The sequence below is a fragment of the Hevea brasiliensis genome, chromosome 16 (assembly GCF_030052815.1).
Source record: "Hevea brasiliensis isolate MT/VB/25A 57/8 chromosome 16, ASM3005281v1, whole genome shotgun sequence".
Taxonomy (NCBI): Eukaryota; Viridiplantae; Streptophyta; class Magnoliopsida; order Malpighiales; family Euphorbiaceae; genus Hevea; species Hevea brasiliensis.
The window spans coordinates 55884025-55911744 of NC_079508.1; the positions used below are offsets into that span (position 1 = coordinate 55884025).

Below are 27720 nucleotides of genomic sequence, written 5' to 3' on the forward strand. Positions count from 1 at the left end.
TTTAATCAGCAAAAAAGGAAATATATTAAGAGAGAAAGAAATATAGAGAATGCAACACCTCAATGAAACAGGCTACTTCAGAACCCTAACGAGGATGAAGCAACAATAAAAGGAACTTAACAAGGTTCATAGAACCAAAACTAGAAACTAGCCATAAAAAATGCAAAACAAAAGAAGTACTCGGAGAAAAACAATAAAATCATCAGAAGGAATCACTCCTTGCTTAGCCATATTATCCACAAAAGCATTAGCCTCATGAGGGATGTGTTTAACTAGTAGAGCTAGAAGATGACTCTTGCATTCGATGATAGAGTTGACCACTAAAGAGAGCCTCCAAGGAGTAGATCTCCTACTTACTGATACTAAACTCAAGAGACTTTGAGATAGCTAAAAGGTCTGCTACATTTGAGTCAATGATACTAACAAAACAAGAAAATAGGCAGATGATATTCCCTCAATGCACCACCAATACCTGTCCTCCCTAGTTTTTTTATTGAAGAACCATCAATATTCCATTTAAAGGAATCGAAAGGTGAAGGAGACCAGGAAACAGCAGGCTTCGATCTCACTTGATACGGTGATAAGTTCTGAAGGAGAGAGGTCATGAGATTCTGCTATAATTTCCCACTGGTCAATAGATTGGCTCAGAGCCTTGATTTTTTCCTCCACATTCCTAAACACGTTAACATTCCAAATATTGAGTCACTGTTTCAGCATTTTCATCTTTAAGGTTAGAGGCGCAGAAAAAACTGAAACCTCATCCCAAAAAGATTTTGGAGTGTCTGCAAAGCCCAAGTAACTCCACCATGCATTAAGAAATCGAATTGGTCTCAGGCCTTAGTTAGAGATATCTAAAGAGCGAAGGATGGGGTTGTGATCTAAGCCTCCTCTAGATAAGCCCATGAGAGTGAGATTAGGAAAAACAGTAATCCAATAATGTGAAAACAAGGCTCTGTCAATGTGGCTCATTGAGGACGTATTCCTCCAAGTAGAACACATGCCACTAAGTGAAACATCAAGAAGACAAAGGTTATTCTCAAAAGACTGAAATTGTCTCATACCCACTGAGGATGACCAGCCATTTTTTCTATTAGATACAGACAAATTTTGATTAAAGTCCCCTATAAGAAGTATAAGCCCATCAATTAACTCAAGGACATACGTTAATTCATTAATTCCATAGCACGAGTTGATCTTGGATCGAGCAAGGACCATAAGCAAAAGCAATTGTGGCCTCAAAGTTATCAGAAACAAAGGAATCATGCAACAAAATCCATCGATTGAAAGATTGAGTGCTCTGGACAGAAAAAGCTTATTTGTTCCATATTACCAGTAACCAACCTGAGAGTCCAATCCAGTCAAGTGTTCCCATACCCCAAACTCATTTAACTAGAGAAAAAGAGATGTCTGAACATATTGTCTCAACTAAAAAAACAATATCTAAGTTAAACACTTTAGAAAGTATGAATGCATTTACAAAGAATCTTTCCACGATAAAAGAGGTAATAAGTATTTAAACGATATAAATCATAGTATACATCAAGGAAAGACATTTTAGACAAACTAAACATAACTAATTTAATAGGTTGTGGCCATGCCCTTGTGAAGAATTTGTTTCATGAAATCGTTGTATACTTTAATAGTCGATTGGGATGGAATTTATATGGGACACTTTATAATCAATTATGATCATAATAAAATTGTATACATATAATAATTATATTTTAAAATTTCTTAATTTTTTAGCTATGACAACAGCAACCCTTAAAATTAAATAGGGTTACAATCCACAAATTTGAAGTGTCAAATTAAAAATATTCAATCCAACAATTGTATATTCAATCCTGTCAAGGTTTTCATTTCTGATGTTAATTTCATGGTTTCACATTCAAGGTTCAAATTCTATGAATTTGTTTCATACTGGAATTGATAGGATGACAGAAGCTGGAGATAGCGTAAACAACGCCTAGACTTCGTAAAACTTAAGAAGCAGGATTTAGTTTCACATGCAGTATCATGATTTCTTGTTCGCAAACTACGGCAGGATGTTTTACATTTGGGATCCAGTGGCCAAAATAATCTGCTACAAATTAATTATGAGTCTTTATTTATTTCCAGATTATTATTATTATTATTATTATTATTATTATTATTATTATTATTATTATTATTATTATTATTATGCGATAATAGAATTCATAACGAAGTTAAAGGTCAGTTTCATATCACTTAATTAAGTTAGCTATGTTATATAGATATAAATATTGATTATTTAAGGTACAATACATCCACAAAATTAATATGATAGAACTTGGATGTTAAATTAGACGATATATTTACATGTCCAATGTAAAATATCAAATATACAGTTTGCAAATATGATAATTTAAGGTGAAAGAAGTGAATGAGAGAACTTAAAATGACATGGAGGATAGTGATATAAAAAAATTTATTGAAATGAAATTTACTTTAAATAGGGATAAATGATGGAAAATGATGTATATAACTTATTTTAATTAATTTTGGATTAAAATTTTGTTATTTCTATAATTTATGTGGCTAAAATTTTGGATATGTGTTTATAAAATTGATTTTTCAAAATTTCATAGTCAATAGAAATATTTTGTGAAATCTGTGATGATAGCTAATGGCATAAATTGAAAGTTTAATTTATTTTAGTGAGAAATTCAAAAAATACGTCAAAGTTAGAATTTGAAAGTTCAGAGTAATTGTATCTTACTACTTAAATTTTTTGTTCTTATTTTATTCATATACATAAATTTTACATTTCAATTATGTAAATTATATATATATATTTTTTATATTTATGTAATTATACGATTATATGAATATGGTTAATTTAACTCCATATATTGTTGTGATATAGAATACACTATTAGTCAATTAGTAGTCGGAGTTTAAAGGCTGACGTACGTTGATATATTAGACTTGTAGGAAAAAAATTTTCAGCAAGGCAATAGTAAATCAAATTAACAAATGTCACCACCATAGTCGTGTGCAGCTGAAAGCGACAGGATGAATATTGCAGAGGGAAAGAGGGTTATTTACTTTTAAACTTGTAGTCTCAGCTTTCCATCTATCTTGTTGGATGCATTCCTCTTCATTTACTCTTCACAAACCAATTACCAGCAAGTTTTTCAGTTCCTGTTGATTATCACGTTTGTTTACTTCATATATATACATCTTTCTTTGTTAACAATTCCTGGTAATATTAAAAAAAAAAAAATTCCTGGTAACAACCAGAAATCCCTATTCGGGACTCATGAACCCAGTTGTTCAATATCCTTCAGCTGATGCTGTTTTGAAGTACATCAACCACGCTCTTATGGAGGAAGAGTTAGAGGAACAAAGTTGCTGCATTTTACAGCATTCCGCTCTTCAGGCAGCTGAAAAATCCCTACATGATGTTCTTGCTCCAAAATTTCTCCCTTCCACCAATATTCATTGTGCACCTCCATATCAAAATCAGTATCTAGACAACCAAGTTAGTACTTGCTGCACCACAGCTAACAACAAGGTTGCAAGGAATTCTAGCTTGATGATTCGCGATGTTCATGAACATGAATCTTCCAGTACAGTTGCTACTTTGCCACTGGGATTTGAGTCCAATTCATCTCCTTCCTTTCCTCCAGCTGGAAGCATTTCTGGAACTAAAGAATTGCAGTCTATTAGAGGATGGAGAGTGGAAACTGGGGAATTCAGCCATCTGCATGGAAAAGAAATGATTCTTGATTTTGCAAACAATAGAGTGACTCCCGTGGTGGCGGCTAAGACAACCAAAGGTAAAAGGGACATTGATCATGAGTATGATTTCTTTAACCTTAATGAAGATTTTCAAAATGCACCAACCAGCTTGATATTGCATCAGAAGGGGCAATCAAGAGGATCTAATGGTGAAATGACTCCGGTTAAGACCCGAAAATTGGTTGATCTCAGCACTCTTTTGATTCACTGTGCAAAAGCTGTATCAGGCGATGATCACAAAACTGCAACTGAACTATTAATGCAGATTAGGCGGCATTCTACTCCGTGTGGCGACGGATGTCAGAGGCTTGCCCATTGCTTTGCTAATGCTCTTGAGGGGCGCATCGTTGGTACTGGGAGTGAGGCATTTGCAGCTCTAGCTACTATTAAGGTGCCACCTACTTGCGTGTTAGATGCTTGGAAGCTCCTTTTCTCAGCTAGTCCTTTCTTGTATATATCGAATTTCTTCGTATTCCACACCATTATGGAAGTTGCAGAAAAAGCAGATAGGCTCCATATCATACACCTTGGTGTTGTGTATGGTTTCCCATGGTCCTCCCTAATCCATCATCTCTCAACAAGACCTGGAGGCCCTCCTGTGCTTCGTGTTACAAGAATGGAGATCCCCGAACCTGTTTTCGATTCAGCACCAAAGCTTGAGGAAACGGGAAGTTACTTAGCAAGTTTTTGTGAGAGACTTAATGTTCCTTTTGAGTACACTGCAGTATCAAGGAAATGGGAAAGTATCCGATTTGAGGACTTCAAGATAGACAGAGATGAAGTTACCATTGTTACCGGTTTATATCGGTCCAGTAACCTGCTTGATGAGACATTAGCAGACGTAGACATCAACTGCCAGAGGGATGCTGTTCTTAACTTGATAAGGAGGATGAATCCAAGTGTCTTCATTCATGGTATAGTGAATGGGGGCTATAATGCTCCCTTCTTCACCACGAGGTTTCGAGAGGCTCTTTTCTACTTCTCATCGCTGTTTGATATGCTTGAATCCAATATATCCCACAACGTACCTGAGAGAATGGTGCTTGAGCAAGAGATATATGGGAAGAGGATCTTGAATGTGATAGCATGTGAAGGATCAGAGAGGCTTGAAAGGCCAGAGACGTACAAGCAGTGGCAACTTAGGAATATGAGGGCTGGGCTCAGGCAACTACCATTGAACCAAGGGATCATGCAAAATATGAAGGAACAAGTGAAGTTACATTACCACAAGGACTTTTTGATGGATGAAGATGTAGATTGGATTGTTCAGGGATGGAAAGGAAGAATCCTTTTTGGCCTCTCTTGTTGGAAATCTGCATAGCAATTTCCAAAGAGAAAGAACATATTGGAATTATCTTTGCTTTTGGTCTCTCCATAATAATTACGTACTTATGTTGATGAAGATTGTTATATATTTTAACGTGTTATGGACTTGTTGCATTTTGGGCAAAATCCTTATTTGAGTTGTACTTTGCTAGCTCTTGCAATTTCGCACTTCAATTTGTATTTGCAAATTAGCACTTTGTGGTACGCAGCTAAATAACATTTTGTTTTCTCAACTGTTTTCATTGCTGGGTTGTTTCCTCTTCACTTAATAAAAGAAATAGACATAGAACATATAATAACTAATTAAAAAGTTATTTAAAAAAAAAAAAGAAAATTATTTAGATTTAGTTCATCAAAATCAAGACACAATATTTCTAATAAAACTCACAAAAACGAAACTCATGCATACATATAATAAATTTATCTAAATCAATTTTTTCTCTTTCTGGTAAGGGAAATTGTCCAAGCTCGAATAGACACATGCCACTTAATTGTTTTCAATAATAAAGTAAAAAATTTGACTCCATAAATAATAAGGATTACCATTTGATCTTAAATGAAGGTTTCTTTTTTAATAAATCGAGAATTTTATTAATTTAATAAAAACTAAAAAAAAAAAAACTTAATCATAGGCATTTAGCTAAACCCGGTCATTAATTAGACTCTCCAATGCGCCACTTGCACCAAAAAGATTAAGGACGTTTAGAGATGTGTGTTTTAGTTTCGAGTGGTTGGGTATTTTGTGTTTGGTGAGGTAGAAAGTGCAGAGGAAATACGAGATAAAAGAATTTTCTTTTCTTTTTTTTTTTTTATAATTAACTTTGATACTCAAACTCGAAGACGAGGAAATACCAAAGGAAGACATGCGAAAACAAAAGATAAAAAAAAAATAAAGTTACATTTGATAATAATTTTTTCTGAAATTCATTAATCTGATTAGAATTTAAATTTAAAATTTTATAACGATTTTAATAATACAACTAAACTAAAATTTATTAGTACATTTAATAGCAATTTAGTACACCTGTAAGCATGTGAGAAGAGTTTAGATCATTTTTCCCTTCCGCAGAGGAGGGATAAAAAAATAAAAAAAAAAAAGCCATAGATAAAATTATTGACCACAACATCATCAAACATTCAAATTTCACTAAATAATTTTTTTTAATAGAGAATTGATTTATTCAAATTTTCAAAGAACAGTTTTTCTTCTTTTTTTTTTTGTAAATCTAATGTCATGAAGTTGTTCTAAGTAACGAATGAATATAGAAATAAGTTTGAACAGAAAAATTTAAAGAGAATAAACTTCCTAATAAATAAAATAAAATCCAAGATTTCAATGCAGGATAAATTACGTTTACAAAGAAGATTACTGTCATTCTAAATGTTCTAAAGAGTCTCAATTATGTTTCAGTTGAAAATTTTAAATAAAATAAAAAAAAATTTGTATGATTTAAGGTATCGATAAATTTTGCTTAATGATAACATATATAATTTTATTTTTTTTTATTATAAATATTTTCATCTGAACACACCAATGTTCGAATATGAAACATTCTTGTATAATTTTAAAATCTTTATTGAGACTAACAATTAATTAATTAATTAAGAGACGCAGCCATGAATAGAGAAATTACTAGATTTGTCTTTATTGCCCAGAGAATAATAAATTTGACATTGACCTAATGGCCGTCCTATAGTGCTAATGGCAAGGACTCAATTAGGAGGTTGCATTTTTAAAGAGGAAAATGAAACAAAAACAAATGGAGGAAGAACAATTATTGTTGGGAAATTACAACACCCTTTTTGTTTTTAATACATTCTTTGCCATATAATTCGTGCTGAATAACTTCGATCGGATTCAAAGAACTTATATTCCATAAAGAAAATGAAAGTTAAGTTCCTCCAGACAAAAAGAAAAATAATCACAATCTTTAATTATGGATAAAAGACTAGATGAAATGAATCTACCTAAGTCTATAAAATAATTGTGACTCCTTTAATATATTTTATTCTGACTCATAGCCATGCTTAGAATTTACTGTAGCAGGTAACCAATTAATTGCATTCTTCGTTGTTTCATTTAATTTCCATTATCATTTTAGCTTCATTAATTCTCTCATAGGCGGCGATAAATAAATATATATTATTTTTACTTCCTTAAAATTATAAAAATTTAAAATTTTAATTTTAATCCAAATTAAATAATAATTTATTAAATATTTCTGCTGAACCTAATTTCTTCAATTAGGTGGATTTATTTAGAGAAAGGCACAAGTTATTTTACATTACTATCAGTTAATTTTTTTTAATTATTAAAAAATTTTTTAAATTAAGTATAAATTTAAATAACTTACGATTAATTCATGTCATACAAGTAAATGCTGATCTGAATAAAAATATTATCCTTTCAATTTCATAATGAAATTAATATATATATATATATATATATATATATATATATATATATAAAATTTACAATTAATTAAGTAGTCTGATTAACCTTTCTACATATTATAGAGATAGAGGTGAAGAGTTCTAAAAAATACAGAATTAGGGTTTACATTTCAATTAATTACATATTCAATCTAATTAATTCAATTAATGATAATTTATCACTTTGAATTTAAGTCTCTATATTTACTTTTTTTATGATTATTTTTTTTTTAAATAAATTATTTATTTTTATAATAAAAAAATAAAGCTTTATCTCCTATTATATAATTTATTAATTTAACTTTAATTGATAAAAAAAAATAAAAAAAAATAAAAAAAAGAGAGAGAGAGAGACGGTAGTGGTGGAGGGAAAAAAGGAGGTCTAATTTGATGATTGAAAGGGGTGAGTGGATTCTCATTTCCTCTGCTTATGGGTCCGAGAAAATTGGACACCGGCGGCTTCGGTTATTACACATTTTCAATTATTTATTAATTATATTGCATTCAGATTACCACAGCACCGGCGGCTTCGGTTATTACACATTTTCAATTATTTATTAATTATATTGCATTCAGATTACCACAGCACCGGCGGCTTCGGTTATTACACATTTTCAATTATTTATTAATTATATTGCATTCAGATTACCACAGCACCGGCCACCCAATCCATTTATTAATTTGTAATGTTTTAAAAAAAAATATTGACGTTTATATCGGTAATTTTTATGACGACAATAATTTATAATTTTTAAATATATTTTTTTTGCTATTAAAAATAAATTTAAAAACAAAAAGTTATTATCAGTTTAATATGTCCATAAATTTATATTTTGGAAGAAAAAAATGATATTTTTCAAATACAAATATTAGAAAGTATTTTTCTATAGTTTTATTTTTTTTTTAAGGAATAGTTTTCAATATTTTTATTAGATAATAAAAAGTTATTTAAAAAAAAATTTCACAGCTAAATTTTATACAATTATAACATTTCTGCAATATAAATTATTGATAAATATATATTTTTATATAAATTACTAACTAAAATATTAAATATTATTTAAATATTAATAATCAAATTTAAGATGAATTACAATAATTTAAATTAAATTTTAATTAAACTTCAAATAGATTCAAATATTAAAAATATTAATTTTATTTTGCTTATTATCATTCTTAGCTTAGATGGAATAAAAATATTGCACTTTCTAATTCATAATGAAATTAACAGGAAAGAAAAAGCAATTTACAAAGAAAACAGATGGATATAAGGTCACAAAGATGGTCCAGTTCGATGATTGAAATATGAAAATGAGTGGGACGACGGTTCTCCATGTTAATCAATTGAGGATCGTCGCTTTAGGAGGAAAGGGTTTGCGTGTTTCCTTTCCTCTTGTCTGCTTGTCGTATGTGTCCGACGGAATTGAACACCGGCGGCTTCGGTTATTTACACATTTTCAATTATTTATTAATTATACTGCGTTAATGCAGCTATGGTTTTGAATTTAAATGTATGAATGAAATTATAAAAACAAAATATTGATTTGAATTTGTACGCCAAATCTTGTAATGATTTAAAATTGCCCTTTTTTACCATTGAATGGAACATACCTGCTTCATCTCACAAGTTTCTCTCAACTTTATTTAGCAATATTAGTTATTCTAATAACGATTAATTATTTTAATAGTTGATAATCGTTAGATTTTAATTATTAATGATTAATTATTTATATAATAATTTAAAGTAAAAATTTTTAATAAAAAAAACTGTTGAAATAATTATTAAATATAAAAATAGTTATATTATTTTGTTGACTCTAATTAAAATGTTTATTCAATCTCTAAAATTTAAGATGAGTAATTTTTTATTAATCACTTTTTTTATTTCTAAATACTAGTATAAAATAGAAGACTATCGAATAGTTTAAATAAAAGAGATAATATTTTAATTTTAATTAAAATAATAAATTTTATTTTAAAAATTATTACGCAATGGAATTTTAAGATTAAGTTTAAGCGAGCTTAAATAATAAAAAGTTACCAAGAAATTTAAATTATTTAACAGTCAATTATTGAAAAAAATATATATGTTCTGGAAGAAATACATCTGCATGAAAATAAAAAAGAAAAGAAGTCACTTTTCTTCATATTATAAAGATTTTGTAATTATTGCCGAGCAAATAGAAAAAATTATTATTTAATCAAAAGATTTTATTATTAATAACATTTAGTAGATTTTATTATTAATAACAGTTAGTGTCATTGTATACTAGAAATTAAACTATTTAGTTTTGACTTTTAATTCAATCAAAACTGAGGTACCTTTGTTTAATTTTAGATTTCATATGCTATAATGTCGGTGTAGTAGTTATAGGGCGTTGTTGTGGCGGCCGTCAAACAGAAGTGAAAGGATTCTAGATGCGATAATTAGGGACGTGCAATTTTCGGTTTAAATTAAAAAATTGAATCGAATTGATTAATTCGGTTCAATCGATTCAATTTTAAAATTTAATCGATTTGGTTCGATTTATAATTTTAATAATTTCATATTAATCGGTTCGGTTCGATTATTTTCATAAAAAAATCAAAAAAATCGAACCGAACCGAAATTATTAATATATATAGGAAATAAAAAAAATCGAATCAAATTGAATCAAACCGAACTAAAATCAAAGAAAACCGAACCGAACCTTAAGATTTTTGAGTTTTGATTTCTAATTTTTTTTGTTTTTATGTTTTTATTATTTAGATTTAATGTTAAAAATATGAAATTTTATAAATTTCAGTTTGATCAGTTTAAAACCGAACCGAATCGATATTTATCAATTCGGTTCGGTTTTTAAAATTTTTAATTTTTGATTTTTTATTTTATCGATTCAGTTCGGTTCGGAACCAAACCGACCGTTTGCACACCCCTAGCCATAATAGAGCAAGAAAAGTTGAGGGTAACTTAGTCATTACAAATATTTCTCTCTATTCAGACCAATGAAAACAATGTTAACTAACCTCAATTTTGTTTTAATTAGACGGAAGCTTACAAAAGTCATGGATTAAATATTTAATTTTTTAAAATATAAAAATTAATTACTATTAATAATAAAATTTAGCGATTGAATAATAATTTTTTTAATCAAATATGATTAGTTTAGAGTTGTAGGGATACTGAGAGCTTTTTCTGTTTTCATTTTTTTATTTTTTTAATTATTTTTTTATTTTTTATAAAAAATAAAAAAATATATAAAAAATTTTTCATCTGTAAATGATAAAAACGAATTTTAATTTGAATAAATAAAAAATATTCATATTTTTCACAATTTTAAAATATTATAAAATAATTTAAAATTTTATTTTATATTTAAAATTTTTTAATATGTATTACTCATTTATTTTATAATAGTTTTATCATTTTAAAAAGTTATTTTTTTAATTAATTATCCAATTTTAATTATAAAAAATTATAGTGTAATTTTGATTATAAAAATGTCATTGTTTTGCATTAAAAAACAGATAGAAAACATAAATTTTATTTATTATAAAGGAATTTCAAAAATTAATATATATATATATATATATATATATATGAATTCTTTTTTTTTAATTTCTTTAGTAAACTTTCTCAGAAAATTAGTCCAATTTTCCTTAAGCGAATATTTAATCAAAATCTTAAATTGACAATTCCACAACATTGGCATGAGTCAATGACGTAATTTCCCTTTTTATATGATAATATAATATAATATATGGATAAAGACATCCCTCGAATGCAACTACTCACCTTGTATATTAAAAATACTAAGTTTGACGTTAGCCTTGTCCAATCCCATTTGGCTCCGACACACTACAGATTTCTTGATCTTTAATACATAGAGAGAGACGCAGGATTATTGCCCCACAAATGCCATTTAACGGATGCTAAGGGTCTGTGAGGTTTCCATGAAGCTGAACTTCCGATAATTGCGCCTGTCAGATTTTACTTTATTTGTTCATATTTTTGTAGCATTTGAATATTCCTCGCCTTGTTGCTACAGTAACTCTGACCATCTTATGGCAATTTTTTTGTATCATTTGTGACCGTCCATAGATATCTGGCTTCCAGTTTCTGGAAATTTTCCTTCACTTGATTCTTTAGTCCTTTTTCTTGTTTTCGTATATTTATCCAATTAGTACTCCACTTGCTCCTCCGCTTCAATGAACGGAGACGAGTGTGAGTGCGGATCATTTGCAGTTACTTCAAATCATAATTCTGTTGATGGGTTTGAATTCAATCTTGCTTCCATGAACCCTCTATCAATTTCTGCCAACCTGCAATCTCCTAGTGCCAATATTCCATCTATGGAATCGAGCTCGAATAGTGATTCTCCCTACAATAGTGAAACCTTCGATTTCTCCCACGCTTTCTTCAAGTACATAAATGACGTTTTAATGGAAGAAGAATCGGAGGATAAACCCTATATGTTGCAGGATTGCTTAGCTCTTCATGCTGCTGAGAAGTCCTTGTATGAAGTCCTTGGCGAGAAGTATCCACCTTCGTCTGATCAATTCCCTTTTCCTATTCATCGAAACGCAGTAGGCCCAGATGAGAATGTCACTCCAACTAGTAGTGTTGACAGCAGCAACATGGCTACTGAGTTCAATTGGATTTCTGATGAATCCTCTGTTTTACAACCTCCTCATAACGAGTTCATATTTCCACCACTAGATTTATGCGGAGATATAAACTCTTCTGGGAAGGTCAGTGGTGTGATGGGGAATGTTAATATGTCCCCTCCTTATAATTATTCTGTGATTTTGGCACCGGCGACCACGAGCAAGCCATCGAAGCCTCCAGATCTAGAGAAAGACTTGGCAGAGCAATATGTAGTGAATGATGGAAGGTTCTATGCATCAAATCCGTCAAGAGGAAGGAAAAATTATCAACCTGATGATAATTGCTGCTTTGAAGAAGGAAGAAGAAAGAAGCATTCTGCAGTCCTTGCCGGAGAGTCTGAACAATTGGAGATTTTTGATAATTCATTTCTGCGTAAGGTTGAGAACAATGAGGCCACACCATGTCCTCTATATGATGCATCACGGAACGAAGAAAGCAAGAAATTGCAGCAGAATGAACAATCACAAGCATCTAACTCACGCATAAGGAGACTGGCTAATGATAGAGAGATGATGGATTTATCCACTCGCCTAATTTACTGTGCACAAGCCGTGGGAAGCGGTGATCAAAGGACTGCATATGAGCAACTAAAGCAGATAAGGCTACATGCTTCTCCATTCGGAAATGGAAACCAAAGAATGGCTCATTATTTCGCTAATGCGCTTGAAGCACGTCTAGCAGGCACTGAAAATTTGGTTCAAAACGTGATTGCAGGACCTTCAACGACTGTTGCTGATATCCTGAAAGCATACCAACTTTATGTTTCAATATGCCCTTTCAGGAAGATGACAAATTTTTTCACTAACAGAACAATTGCCAAAGTAGTAGACAAGGCAAACAGGCTCCACATTATTGATTTTGGCATTTCCTATGGTTTTCAATGGCCTTGCTTTATCTACCGTCAATCAACAAGGCCTGGTGGACCTCCCAAGATTCGCATTACAGGAATTGATTATCCGCAGCCAGGTTTCCGGCCTGCAGAAAGGGTTGAAGAGACGGGGCGTCGCTTAAAAAGATTGGCTGATAGATTGAATGTCCCATTTGAGTACAATGCCATAGCACAGAAATGGGAAACTATTCGATTTGAGGATCTCAAGATTCACGGAGATGAGGTGGTTGCTGTTTGCTGTATGTACCGATTGAAGAACCTACCAGATGACACAATTATGCTGGACAGCCCAAGGGATACTGTTCTGAAATTGATCAAGAGAATCAATCCCGATATTTTCGTCCACGGAGTTGTTAATGGATCTTTCAATGCTCCCTTCTTCAACACAAGATTTCGTGAAACACTCTTCCATTACTCTGCATTGTTCGACATGTTCGAGGCAAATGCAACTCGGGAAGATCAAGAAAGGCTGGTTTTCGAGAGAGAATTGATTGGAAAGGATGTTATGAATGTAATAGCTTGCGAAGGTACGGACAGGTTTGAAAGGCCAGAGACATATAAGCAATGGCAGAATAGGAATTCGAGGATCGGGTTTAGGCAGCTGCCATTACACCAAGATATCATGAAAAGAGTGAGGAATATCAAGTCTGATTATCACAAGAATTTTGTGATTGATGAAGATGGGCATTGGATGCTGATGGGATGGAAAGGGAGAATAATTCATGCTATTTCAGCTTGGGAAGCTGTCCAGGAGTAACAAGTACAAGATTTTTCTTCCCCCTCCTGTCAAGGACTTGAGATTTTGCAGTCCTGGAAATGACTCTATAGTCTATACAATTGAATAACAACGTTTATGGTTAACTACATAGAATTAGTGAACTGTGATTTATGAATAACAATTACAAGTTCTCTTTTTAAACTTTCTTTTTCTTAATGGGACGTAAAATAGCTGCAGATTGGTACCTTTTTAAACTTCTTAAGCTGGGATGGCTGAACTCTAACATAAAAGTGTAAGTCCAAGGCCCGAGCCTAAGCCCAATTTACTTCTCCTATATGTAAATATCCAATGGGCCCCCAAACTTAGTCCATGAAATCAATTTAATTCCTTAATTTCAATTAAAATTTTGTTAATTAAGTCAATAGCATAGGTCATTAATAATAAATGTTAATAAATTATCAATTTTCATATAAGCAACATAACCACCTAATCTTCTTCTTGTTACCTCGTTTAACTTAGTTCAGCGGTTGAATACATATTTTTTTGAGTTTATTCTCCCATCTCCTATTAAATAAAAACTTTCTCTATCCCACCCTCACAAATCATAAGCAAAGGATAAACTATAAATCTATAAAAATTTCATTTTTCTTTTCACACAACGGATTTCATCAATATTTTTTTTATGCATTATATTAAATTTATTTTATAAAATATTATAAAAAAAAATAAATTATATTGTGAATACGAATTTCAATAGAAATTAATTTTTTTGAAAAAAAATAGTTTGGGGTAAAGTAACATGTTGATTAAGTTGGGGTAAATAAATTGGAATAAAAATTGATTACTCTTGCCCTTAATTTTAGTAATCAGGTAGTGATTAGATGATGAGTACGTGTGTGAGTAGCCTGATTTACTTGGGCAAACAGCTAATATGTATTTAGACTAATCTTAGCTTAGTTTGAAGAATCTCATTATTTTATGAATTAAATTTATTTTAAATTAAATTATCGAGGTAAATTTTCCCAATATACTTCAATTCTAATGTAAGCAATTTTTCTTCTACATGATTTGTCTTTAAATTTTCTTGTTTTTAATTGTGATTCTTGATAAAAGTCTGAGAGTTTAACAATAATAGTTTAAAACTTGATAAATGTTTGAGAGTTTGACATGATTTTGTTTTAGCCATGTTCATACTTTTCTTCATTTTAGATGATTTAACTTAATCATGCAACTATTCAAGTTCATGAATTCAGACCCCATTGTGTGACTTGTACATCCTAACAAATACACTTCTAAATCTGGTGAATGACTTGCTGATCAAGAACATTAAAATACTAAAAAAAAAGGAACACGACAACGTAGTCAAAGGTCAACACGGGAACATATATTATTGCCATCCAGCACTCTTTGGACCTCCAAAGGTTACCTAGCGCTAATCAGTGCTGGCGGCTGGTTTTTGTCTCTCTTTAACAGACCTTCCGAGAAGGCGCTGGTTCTCTCCCCCAGGTTATGGCTGCCCAGATTCTCTTTTAAATAAGTGTATTCACTCTCTCAGACCCTTCATGCTCCCCAGCATCTCTCTCAAGCTGTGGTTTCACTGAGCTACACTGGAATTTCCTCTTCTCGGTATTTCACAGTTCACATCTACCTTCTTTTATTCTTTAACTTTCATTAAATTCTGATTTGATCTCTTGATTGTTTTCTGTTGCCATAGTTTTTTTTTTTTGAACTCTAATTTTCCTTTCTATATTCTGGTATTCTCTTGTTCAACTGGTCTTCTAGGTATTCTATTGTTTCTTGCACATCTATACAACTAAGAACTACAGAACTTTTAGGTCTAAGTCAAGGTTTGTTTTATTTTATTTTATTTTTTATAGCGTTGTCCTTGTAATCTCTACTGTATGTTTATCTCTCTCTTCAATTCTGGATTCTCCCACTAGTTCAATTGGTTTTTTTGGTTCTTTATCGTTTCGTGCACATTTATTCAGCTGAGATCTACTCAACTGTTTAAAATTAGGTCAAGACTTTTTCCTATTTTAATTTTTAAAAATATCTGGGAAACGTGAGCCTTAGGTTTCTTATCTTGTCCTGATTGCTTTTCCTCAAATTGTTTGGGAACCGAAAGAACTGTTGTTGTTCATCATGGATACCCTTCTCCAAGAATTTCCTAATTCCATGAATAGATTCAAGCTGGGCAATAAATTTGACCATTTCCCAATTTCTTTCTCTCCAAATAGTAATCTTCTTAGAGGGCATGAGCTCAATAATAACTTGAGTATTCCTTATTCCCCCTCTCCTTCATTTGATCCACAACCTCCTAATGACTTCACATCATCATCTTCTTCGTCCTTGAGCTCAGAAGGACATGATCCAAATAATAATGTTGTTCTTAAGTACATAAGTGATATGCTTATGGAAGAGGACTTAGAGGGCAAAACCTGTATGTTGCAGGACTGTTTGGCCCTCCAAGCTGCTGAGAAATCCTTCTATGATGTCCTTGGTCAGGAATATCCCCACTCCTTGGATCACTGTTCTCAAAATGTTGAAAGTCCTGTTGATAATTCACCTTGGAGTAGCAGTGTTGATAGCAGCAAGACCTATCCAGCTGCTGTAAACACTTCAGTTGAAAAATCAAATTGGATTTTTGATCAAGGAATTCAAAGTTCTCTTATTGACTCCCCTGAAAGTGCCCTTGGAGGACCAGATTTCCACAGTGAGATACAACCATTAACAGTGTTCAGGCAAGGGATAGGAGATGGTGATTCTTTGGTATTGGCACCAAAGAGCAACTCAGACATGGAGAGAGATTACTCACCAAATAGTTCACAGGGAAGGAAAAATCATCAACGTGAGGATGGTGATTATTTAGAAGAAGGGAGGAACAACAAGCATTCTGCTATTTCTCTTGCAGAGTCTGAGCAGTCGGAGATGTTTGATAGGGTATTGCTTTGTTCAAGTGAAAACAATGAGTCTGAAACTTGTGCTGTTCATGAAAAGTCACAGAATGGAGCAAGCAGGAAAGGATCTAATGGTAGAACGGCGCGAGGAAGGAGACAGGCAAACAAAGGAGAAGTGGTGGATTTGCCAACTCTGCTAAACCAGTGTGCACAAGCTGTGGCAGTCAGTGACCAAAGGACTGCAACGGAGCTACTTAGGCAGATTGGGCAACATTCTTCAGTTTATGGGGATGGAAACCAAAGATTGGCATATTACTTTTCCAAGGCCCTCGAGACACGTTTGGCTGGTACTGGGACACCTAAATATACACTACTTGTAGGCAACAAGACGCCAGTTTCTGATATCTTAAAAGCTTACCAGGTATTTGTTAAGGCATGCCCATTCAAGAGAATGTCAAATTTCTTTGCTAATCAAACCATTTTCAAACAGGCAGAGAAAGCAACTAGACTCCACATTATTGATTTTGGAATTCTTTATGGTTTTCAATGGCCTTGCCTTATCCAGCGCCTCTCAGAAAGGCCTGGTGGACCTCCAAAGTTGCGAATTACAGGAATTGAGCTCCCTCAACCCGGTTTTCGCCCTGCAGAAAGGGTGGAGGAAACTGGTCGTCGCTTACAAAGATATTGTGAGAGGTTTAATGTCCCATTTGAGTATAGTGTGATAGCACAGAAATGGGAAACCATCAAATATGAGGATCTCAACATTGACAGAGATGAGATGACTGTTGTTAATTGTTTGTATCGGTTGAGGAATCTCCCTGATGACACTGTTGTGGCAAACAGTGCAAGAGATGCTGTCCTAAAATTGATCAGGAGTATCAGACCTGACTTTTTTATCCATGGAGTTGTTAATGGTACTTATAATGCTCCATTCTTTGTCACTCGGTTTCGGGAGGCACTCTTCCACTTCTCTTCTATGTTTGATATGTTTGAGGTTAACATTTCTCGCGAGGATGAGCAGAGAATGCTGTATGAGAAAGAAGTATTTGGAAGAGATATCATGAATGTCATAGCATGTGAGGGTACAGAGAGGGTTGAAAGGCCAGAGACACACAAGCAGTGGCAGGTTCGGAATATCAGAGCTGGGTTCAGGCAGCTTTTATTAGATCAGGAGATTTTGAAGAAAGTGAGATCCACAGTGAGATCAGAGTATCACAAGGATTTTGTTGTAGATGAAGATGGCCGGTGGATGCTACAGGGATGGAAGGGGAGAATCATCTATGCTCTTTCAGTTTGGAAACCAGTCCAAGAGTAACATGAAGATATGCTCCTAACTTCTTAGGATAAGTGATTTATTTTATGCTTTATCAGGTGCTACTAGAAATTTTTTTTTTTCATGTAAATATAGCCAGAAAATTTTAATATTGATGTTCTATTTTTTCCTGCCTGATTGATGAAATTTGAACCGCATTATATATGCATACTAAGCATTTGCTTGCGTATTGCGTAGATTCATTATCGATATATTATTTAACTAAATAAAGATATGGCATATAGTGTTTTTTTTTTTATTTATATTTAATTTATTTGAAATATCTTTTTACAAATAAATATGAGAAATAAATATAAATTGAAAGTAAAAATAAAGAATAAAGATAATATGCTAATAATATATATGTAAATAAATTATTATAAGATGAAGATTATTTATAAATATTTGTGCAAATTATTTTTTTATTTTCTTTTAATGCATTGATTATTAAAATATCATTTAGTTTGAGAAATTCGTGATTGAATATTATATCTTTTATTTATATTCAGGAGTGATTAGTTTGATAGTTGATATGCCATATTGAATAATATAATTTATTATTATAACTCTTATTTGTTTTAGTATTATTATTATTATTTTTAGAATAAAACGCATGAATAACATTAACAAGAAGAGGAGAAGTTTACATCAGAGGCAACAAGAACTGCTAGGTTGGGCGGAAGATCCTCAATCCAAACACAATTTTGCTGAATTAGTAAAACTTTCTTAGCTAAACTATTGTCATAAATTATAATGTAACTCTTGCTAATTTAGTATTAATTAAGTTGTAATTATTATCATAAATCTTTTATTATAATGAATTAAGTATATGATTTTAATAAAAAGACAACTTTAATTTATATAGTTTATAATTATAACTCCTAGTTTTCCTAATATTAATTAAATTGTAACTATTATCATAAATTTTTTAAATGAATTAGGGAGCTAAAAAAATTTAAGAAATTATAGGAATAAGAGAATTTTCTTGTTGGTTTTAACATAGCATCAACCTATTTTATTGCCCAGCTATTATATATTTTTTTTAGATAGATGTGTTTGTGTTTCTTTTTGAGATCAGCATCCTAGCAATGGTTAATAAATAATTAACATTAACACTGACTAGGAAACACGCATTCAAGGGTGCAGAAAGGGAGATGGGTTGTTATATAAACCATACACCTATTATCATCAGAGTTCTCTGAATAGTTCTACAGCTCTTTGCTTTATTAAGCTTGGTCATGGCAGACATAGGCACACCCATTGAGGGTACCTAGGAAACAAAATTTCTGCCAATATGCCTTTCTTGAATTTGCAACTGATCCTCTGTTCAATTGGAGCGGCCAAACAGAGGTTCTATAGAAGGGAAAACAAAAGCATAAGTGTCCACAAGTGCAGCTAAAACGGGCAGCTTTCTCAAGGTCCCCTAAGTACTAAAATATCACCAATAATGCAACCAAAAATACATATTAGCTTATTTGTCTTGAACTTTTGTGACAGTTTTTAGTAATTTTAGGCAAAAATTACAATGAAGTAGTACTGGAATGATAAATCCAAGAAAATCAGCGTGCTTCTGGAATTCAGCATCACAGAATAAAAAAAGTTAAAAATAAACATTAGATCAAACACTAGATTCCAGAAGTCTTAAAAGATGAAAACCTAGTTATACACATACACTAATCACTATTTTGCCTAATATCTCCCGTTCCAATTTATCATGTGTACGTGGACAAATTGCAAAGAGAGGGGAGACCATGCCAGAATTTTCAGTAATTTAAGCTGTTGTGATTAGTAATTAGATGATTATAGAAAGCCAACAACTAATATGTATCATCCTCTTGACGCATGGCAGACATCAAATATAGTGCAGATGGTGATCAAGAAAGAAGAAACAAAAAAAATTAGGAGGAATCTGAAATCAAATATTGTTCTAGGTAGGTAGACCTTGCAAAAGAACATGGTATAATTTGATATTTGACTCCAAAACAAAAAGAAAATCGGTGGAAAAGAAAGAAAAAAAATTCTACTTTAAATTAGAGGCAGATGGGCTAGGGAATACATTTATTTAAGAAACTGATAAAGACATCATGATGGAAACCTAGTTCCCAGAATTTCCCCATATGCATCCACATTTCCAAGTCAGTGGCTTGTGGATCCAGATTCTTGAAGTTAGCTTGTCAACCACATATTCAATTTAAGAAAAAAAATGTAGTTTTGCTTTGTTAATCGTAACATTTATAATCTCCCATTGGCTACAACTTAACTAATATATGCAAAGCCGATCATTGCAAGCTGGGCCGCTGGTTAGTTTCATCAGTTCATGGTTCAATGGCTTCCTAAACAGGCTCCTGGGCTGTTCCTGCTTGCATTGTAGAAACAATTTTTCTGTTCTATTTTCTTGAAGTAAAATAATGAGTCTACTACCGGAGAGAGAGATTTATAGTTACTTGGTGTAAAATTAGGTGAGATTTCATCTTTCTTCCCCTCTCGCTCTCCTTAAATCCTCAGTGTTGGTTTTTGGCCCAAGATACTCAGCAACCGGAAAAGGGGGAATCAGAGTTCACAGTTTTTGAGAATCAAATTTCCATCTGGTTCCACCAGACATCAGTAGCCTTTATGGATGATGCTCTACTCCAAGCACCTCGAGGTGCCATTACCAGATTCAGATTTGACTATGGCACCATGTCAGTCCTTCCAAATCACCATCTTGTTAATGATTTTGAACTAAATCTTGAATCTCTAGATCCACATCAACCCCTGTTTCCAACAAATGCACACTCTTCAAGTAGTGATTCAGCATCACATTCAGGCTCAACCCCTGTAGCAGATTCCCTTGACAATGGTGATTTCTCCAATTCTGTTCTCAAGTACATAAGCGATATGCTTATGGAAGAAGAACTAGAGTGCAGGAACTGCATGCTGCAGGACAGTTTAGCCCTGCAAGCTGCTGAGAAATCTTTCTATGATGTTCTTGGCCAGAAATACCCCCCTTTGTCGGATCAATCGTCTGGCTTTGATCAAAACATTCACAGCCTAGACAGTGATTTCACTTGGAGTGCCAGTAGTGATAGCAGCAACACTTGCACAACCTCCATCCACTTGGTTGAATCAAGTTGGATTTTTGACCAAGCTGAATTTGAATTATCTGATGTAAATACCATCCAGGTGCCAGATTTATGTAGCGAGTCAATTTCAAATGCTAGTTCTTTGATACTATCAGAGTCTCAGTGGAAGGAAAATGTAAACGATTGCTATTCGTTTAGTGGTTGGAGGGAGAGGAAACATCATCAGCTTGAGGAAAGTGCCTATTTAGAAGGAAGAAGTAACAAGCATTCTGCAGTTTATCTTGAAAAGCCGGACGAAACAGAGATATTCGATGCAGTGTTGCTCGGTCAGGCAAGAAAAGACGATTCTGGATCACTTGCTCTTCAAAATAATGCTGATGGGAAGTTGAAGAGCGATGGGCAAACGAAAGGGTCTAATGGTAGAAAAGCTCGGTCAAAGAAACGTAGTGGTAAAAAGGAAGTCGTGGATTTGTGGACTCTCCTGCCTCAATGTGCACAAGCTGTGGCTAGCAATGACCAAAAGGCTGCAAAGGAACTGCTAAAGCAGGTAAGGCTATATTCTTCCTCTTTTGGGGATGGAAACCAAAGATTGGCACATTACTTTGCAAACGGCTTGGAGGCACGGTTGGCTGGCACAGGGACGCCTGGGTATACACCTGTCGTAAGCAGTACAACATCAGCTGCTGATATGCTAAAAGCTTACCACGCATATATTATAGCATGCCCTTTTGCCACAATGTCATTCCTTTATGCTAACCGTACTATCATTAAACTGGCAGAGAAAGTGAGCAGGCTCCACATTATTGATTTTGGCATTCTCTATGGCTTTCAATGGCCGTCTCTTATTGAGTGTCTCTCAACAAGGACTGGTGGACCTCCAAAGTTGCGTATTACAGGAATTGAGTTTCCTCAACCAGGTTTCAGGCCTTCAGAAAGGGTTGAAGAAACAGGTTTTCGCTTAAGAAAATACTGTGAGAGATTCAATGTCCCATTTGAGTACAACCCCATAGTACAGAAATGGGAAAGTATCCAATTTGAGGATTTCAAGATAGACAGAAATGAAATGATTGTTGTTAACTGTCTGTATCGGTTAAAGAACCTCCCTGATGACACAATGGTAGTGAAGAGTGTGAGAGATATTGTTCTGAAACTAATGAGGAGAATTAATCCAGATATCTTCATCCATGGAGTAGTTAATGGTACATACAATGCACCCTTCTTTGTCACACGTTTTCGAGACACACTCTTCCACTTCTCAGCAATTTTTGACATGATTGATGCTACAATACCCCGTGAAGAACCTGAGAGATTGATGTTTGAGAAAGAAATATTTGGAAGGTATGCCATGAATGTCATAGCCTGCGAGGGTTGGGAGAGGGTTGAAAGGCCAGAGACATATAGGCAATGGCAAGTTCGAAATATTAGGGCTGGGTTCAGGCAGATTCCATTAGACCAGGAGATCACGAAGAAAGTCATATCTACTGTGAAATCGAATTACAATAAGAACTTTGTTGTTGATGAGGATAGCCAATGGATGCTGCAGGGATGGAAGGGGAGAATAATGTGCGCACTTTCAGTTTGGAAACCTGTCCATGATTAACATATATATAAAACACTGCTTATTAACTTATTAGAATTAGTAGACTATGAGCTCCTATTACAAGTGTAATTTCTCCTATCTGGTCTGGTATATTATTGTTAACTTCAGATTGTTGTTAAGCTGTTTCATTTAACCTTTCCTGGTGAAGGACTTGCGAAGAAGCTTTTTAATTATAGATTCACTAACATCCCAAAAGAGTTGCTAGTCATGTTCGTGAATATGCATTTTCTTTGAGTTGCTTTTTCTAAATCCTATAGTATTTTGCTAGTATTCTATAATACTATGATATCAAGATAAACTTTCATGTCATTCCCAATACAAGAATTAACTTCGGTTTTCTTTTCTCCTCCCTCTCCCTCTCGTTTCATTGGCGTCCATCCAATAACTTCAATGGTGCAACTTGCATTAACATTTCCACAATATCCCATAAATAATCTAATGCAAATTTCCTCCCTCATCCAATAACTTCGATGGTGGAACTTGCATTAATATTTATCCCATAATCCAATATAAATCTCTAAATTTTCAGATGTGACTCCTATAATTTTCCGCTGGCCCTAACATACCTAACATTATGTATGTAACATAACTTTCTCAAGAATTGAGAACTCTCTTAAATAATTACACAAGACAAACGAGTGTGCTTTTCCTAAACACAAAACAGCGTGGGACTGCCACCAAAACTATCTCCCCTGCTAAGTAACAATTCCTTCACTTCTTCTCAATGAATGCCGCATGTTCGAAAGGTTCCTTGAATATTCTCTTTCTAGAAGCTATGGATTTTTTTCCTTATTAATTCAGTAATTTTTCTAAATCATAACCTATTATTCGTCTGATATTTATGACTAGTTATTCAGATACTTTTGTTCTGTCTTTTTATCATCTGACAACGACTACCAGATTAGTACATTTCCAATACCTTGCCGTATTCACCGTTATCAAAATTTTGGCTAGGACAAACTTAACCGTGAGCACACAGATTCTGCATCACATAGATTCAATCAAATGCTTCTTTTCAAGATTTGTCCGCATGCACTCCTCCAAGGAATAATGCCAAAATTGATGCACTCCTGTCGCTGCAATTTCCAAATAAATAATGCAAGCACATGTCTGCCCCAACTTTTTTCTTTCAACAGAGAACATATCACTGAATTTTTTTCTTTAAAAAAGAGATGGCATGATAAAATAAAATTCTTATGATTTAATTTTTCAAAACAATTCTCAGTAGGCCAATAATGTAGGGAGAGGTTTAATAGGTATCATAAACACGACCCATTAGTCTGACAGCATTTACAAAATATTGAATGCACTCATCATCATCCAACTATTAATACTACAATATCCTAAACATCAAAAGTAGGTTCAATGGCATCGTATCTGTTACAAGCATGTAATACAAGAGAGAGTCAAGCAACTCATTTAGCAACACTTGTCCAAGCTTGTTAAGAAAATCACGGTACAAAATAATGTAAATGACAAGTTATATGAATTTTTTTCTCCATTTACGAGTAAATTCATTAGTTAAAAAAAGAAAGCGAGGGGCAGAAACAAAAGACAACAATTATAACATCAAATTTCAGGACTTGATCATAAATTCTTTTTTTTTTTTAAATATTTCACAACTATTACGTTAATGATATGACCAATTTATTCTCACCCTCTCTTCTTTTGATTGCTTTGACTTTTTGGTCTGAGCACACTCCAGTCCAACTTTTCACGTTTGGGTTGCTTGAAGGAGGCTTTACTGCTATTTGGTGATAACTGTTGGCCACCTTCAGTTTTCGGTGATTTATTCTGATTTTGTGATTCAGCTACTACTTCAGACTGTTTTCTTTTTAGGTCTGTGTCAGATTTTGCCTTAGAAGCGTCTGAACACCCAGCTTCATCATGTGACGATCCATTTTCTCTGCAAAAATAAGGAAAGTGATGTATATGCAAGTTAGAATAGCTCCACCTAACAACAAATTTCAAAGAAGAGAGGAAATTTTTTCTTCCAAAATGTGTATATATGTGCAAGTATGCAACCACTTTAATTTTTAACCATTACTTGATTCACTATCTATTACCATGTGTTTAGTTGAATGTTTATCTGTTCATTCACTCTTCCATTAATCTACTTATCATCTAAGCAGCCCCATCTCTAATGGGACAACAATAATTAGATTTAACTGAATTAAAGAGTCAAAGAGAGAGAAACAAAATCTGATCAGCAGACTGCCCAACATAACTAGAAAATGCCAACTTAACATCTAAGATGAGCCACTTGCATCCTATTTTGCTATCCCTGTAAACTAAGAAAAATAAGAGAAATTTCTGCTGAAAGTGATATTGATTTCTTACTGTTCTTTCTTACATACTTTCTGCCATACATGACTATTTATAGAGACAAATATCACATGGTTTCTACTTAATCAACTAAGAGAGGAATGGAGCATCTTACTCAGAAAATTAATCTTACAAGTTTAGATATATCGAATCTACTTTTGCAGCTAGATTTCAAGAGTTAAATTCAAACAAAATACATAAACTAAATTCTTGGAACTTGTAAAAAATTTGGAGTTTGAAGCAATAGTATCACAAGCTTAAACAATACTGGTATAGCTGCATTTTTTGTAAATTGAAGCAACATCATAAATAAAAACTTTAGACTTAATATTCAAACCACAGCTGTATTAAATGGACAGCATGTATTAGATGAGTGTTGCTCATCCTAAGCTTGAAAAAAGAAATATTCATTTTTATGGACAATTATATAAGCAATTATAATGAAAAGACAAAAAGAAAACAAAAAACAAAGGGAAGTTAAGAAGTCAAACCACACACCTAAAAGATGTCCGACTCTGACCACTGGAGCCAGTGGCATGCACATCAGACGCTTCAGGCCGACAGAAGTTAGCTGCTTCTTCATTTAGTTTCTACCACACAATTGATTTGGTGTGAGGAAAGCATAAGCCAGAAGAGAAGATGAGGAAGTGACTATTCATCAGATAAAAATGTTGGGATCACTGGATCTTTATACTCACATCAACAGAAGGATTGAAACTTTGAAATGACATCCGTCCCATAGCTGCTCCAGGATGGGGATCCCCTTCCATTATTACCACACTACATGCGCATAAAACAGCACTGTAAGTGGTTCTTATAACAGAATAATATGACATCAAGAATCTAGACTATGCATAGCAGCAAATAAAGCAAGACATTAATCAAGGTCATACTCAGTAACATAATGGTTCTCAAACTGAATTATGAAACCTCAATTGAAGAAACATTAATCTCTACCACTGCAATCAATGATCATAGCTGAGATAGGTATAATAAAGTGAAATTGACAGACCTCCAGCAATCAGTCTCTAGTTTGAGGTATTTTAGTCATAAGGCCCTTTTAAATTTTAATCAAGCTACTAAAGGCTTCCAGTCCAACCCCAGAAAACGAGGAGTATGCAAAAGACAATATAGCAAAGATTAACAGTTTACAATATTGCAAAAATTAACAGTTTAAGCTTGTGCCAAGGCCAGAAGTCATTCAGCAGCCAACAATAATGCAAAGAGAAAAGAAAAAAAAGAAAATGAAAGAATATAATCCTTAAAACGAATAAAATCATACGAAGCCCAAATAATTATTTACCCTAAGGTAGGCAATAATGCAGTTGAAAGGCAAACCAAGAAGAATTATGAGAAATCAACTTAAGATTCGAGAAGGAAAACTAATATATGCAACATTACCACTTCCTAATGATACCAGGGGAAAAGAAACTCCCATCTGGCTTCTCCTCTTCTTGTTTCTTAGTTTTTTCCTCTCTCTGAGCTGCCCTTTGCATGAACTATGGAATAAGAAATATATATATATATATATATATATATATATATATATATATATATATATATATATATATATATATAAGGAAAAGATTCCCATATCAGCACACGTATAACTTAAAAAGTTAAATGTAGATGATCGAGAAAACAGAAGTAAAATTTCATCAAAGTAACGGAGACCTAGATAAATCACAGCAAAACCCAGTTCAAACCCCAAGCTTTCAGCGGAAACTAACAACAATGGAAGCAGAAAGCGAGAATTTTATTCGACAGGCATATTACCTTCAAGTTCTTCAGAGTACTGGATATCTCGCGCTTTGCCATATTAGGAGTTCTCGCTTCAAGACAAGCAAAGGACCGAACTAGGGAACTTTATATGACCGCTCACCTCTCTAAGTAGGCGAAGATAGCAGCTTCTGTGCGCTGTTGTTTTTGATTTATTGGAAGGAGAGGAAGAAGCAGCAGAAGCTCTGTTTCTGATTTAGGGCTTCAAAATGGCCCTCGGATCCCCAGTTGTGCTGTGCTGGATTTTGTGATTGGAACCGGTAATTGGGTCGGGTTAAAAATGGATATCGTCCAGCCCGAGCTTAACTTGGTCTTAGAGACTTTAAATACTTTAATTTGAAATTATAATTAATTAATGCAAGTTTTAATTGATGATAATATTAGTGGTATTTGAATTTTCTTTTTTTCTTTTAGTTTTTTTTTTTTGTTAGAAATGACCTGAAAATTTTAATCAAGCTAAATACATGTAAATTTAATTATTATTTTCGCTTTTTAATAGAAAATATTTTTATTTTTATATGTAATGATTAAATAATTTTTTATGAGATAAACATATTTTTAGACTAAGAAATTTTATATCCATTAAAATTTAAATTTTAACTTTCATTTTTAATATACCTTCCATCCTATAAATATAAATTTACTTTTCTTTTTCATTTATTCTAAATTATAAGCTACTTTACTTTTTAAAATATAATTTATTTATCATTCATTGTATTCCATTTTAAGTATTCCATTTGAAGTGATGTTTAAAAAAAATCCCACTTTATTTACCTTTTTACAAAATTAAAGAAGTTTTTTTTTTTTTTAATTTTATCCTTGTCTATTATTAGTCATAATGCCATTCTCTTTTTTATCATATTTTTTTATCTTAATTAAATATAAGGATACTTTAGTAAATTATTAATATTTTTTTATAAAAATAAAATTATTCAATTATTTTTTAATCTCAAAAACCTTAAAAAA

At 32.8% G+C, this 27720-nt stretch overlaps 5 protein-coding genes across 5 annotated transcripts; 4 read left to right on the plus strand and 1 right to left on the minus strand.

Moving 5' to 3' along the window:
- The first annotated feature begins 3085 nt into the window (after positions 1-3085).
- Positions 3086-5145, plus strand: LOC110645116 (scarecrow-like protein 33). The gene has a single exon (XM_021798158.2). It carries the CDS (start codon positions 3284-3286, stop codon positions 5084-5086), a length of 1803 nt encoding a protein of 600 aa, XP_021653850.2. The 5' UTR covers positions 3086-3283; the 3' UTR covers positions 5087-5145.
- Positions 5146-11339: 6194 nt separating this feature from the next.
- Positions 11340-13980, plus strand: LOC110645096 (scarecrow-like protein 14). Its single transcript, XM_021798130.2, has one exon. The coding sequence runs from the start codon at positions 11713-11715 to the stop codon at positions 13816-13818; it is 2106 nt and encodes a 701-aa protein (XP_021653822.2). The 5' UTR covers positions 11340-11712; the 3' UTR covers positions 13819-13980.
- A 1206-nt stretch (positions 13981-15186) lies between these two features.
- LOC110645106 (scarecrow-like protein 30) lies at positions 15187-18178 on the plus strand. The gene is made up of 2 exons (XM_021798145.2): positions 15187-17097; positions 17167-18178. Exons 1-2 carry the CDS (start codon positions 15922-15924, stop codon positions 17989-17991), a joined length of 2001 nt encoding a protein of 666 aa, XP_021653837.2. The 5' UTR covers positions 15187-15921; the 3' UTR covers positions 17992-18178.
- A 194-nt stretch (positions 18179-18372) lies between these two features.
- On the plus strand, positions 18373-22845 carry LOC110645100 (scarecrow-like protein 33). The gene has a single exon (XM_058138622.1). It carries the CDS (start codon positions 20602-20604, stop codon positions 22648-22650), a length of 2049 nt encoding a protein of 682 aa, XP_057994605.1. The 5' UTR covers positions 18373-20601; the 3' UTR covers positions 22651-22845.
- Positions 22846-23939: 1094 nt separating this feature from the next.
- Positions 23940-26989, minus strand: LOC110645118 (uncharacterized). The gene is made up of 5 exons (XM_021798160.2): positions 26752-26989; positions 26377-26474; positions 25674-25755; positions 25474-25565; positions 23940-24556 (listed from the first exon to the last, which is right to left on the minus strand). The coding sequence occupies exons 1-5, from the start codon at positions 26791-26793 to the stop codon at positions 24304-24306; spliced, it is 567 nt and encodes a 188-aa protein (XP_021653852.2). The 5' UTR covers positions 26794-26989; the 3' UTR covers positions 23940-24303.
- Between the last annotated feature and the right edge of the window lie 731 nt (positions 26990-27720).

What these genes read in the sequence shown, in the direction of transcription:
- LOC110645116 (XM_021798158.2), top strand. Translation starts at nt 3,284, where the DNA reads ATGAACCCAGTTGTTCAATATCCTTCAGCTGATGCTGTTTTGAAGTAC.
- LOC110645096 (XM_021798130.2), top strand. Translation starts at nt 11,713, where the DNA reads ATGAACGGAGACGAGTGTGAGTGCGGATCATTTGCAGTTACTTCAAAT.
- LOC110645106 (XM_021798145.2), top strand. Translation starts at nt 15,922, where the DNA reads ATGGATACCCTTCTCCAAGAATTTCCTAATTCCATGAATAGATTCAAG. An exon ending in ATATCTTAAAAGCTTACCAG is followed by an intron (nt 17,098 to 17,166) that starts GTATTTGTTAAG and finishes ATTTTCAAACAG; the next exon opens with GCAGAGAAAGCAACTAGACT.
- LOC110645100 (XM_058138622.1), top strand. Translation starts at nt 20,602, where the DNA reads ATGGATGATGCTCTACTCCAAGCACCTCGAGGTGCCATTACCAGATTC.
- LOC110645118 (XM_021798160.2), bottom strand. Translation starts at nt 26,793, where the DNA reads ATGGCAAAGCGCGAGATATCCAGTACTCTGAAGAACTTGAAG. An exon ending in GTACTCTGAAGAACTTGAAG is followed by an intron (nt 26,475 to 26,751) that starts GTAATATGCCTG and finishes CTTATTCCATAG; the next exon opens with TTCATGCAAAGGGCAGCTCA. An exon ending in CAGAGTCGGACATCTTTTAG is followed by an intron (nt 24,557 to 25,473) that starts GTGTGTGGTTTG and finishes TTATTTTTGCAG; the next exon opens with AGAAAATGGATCGTCACATG.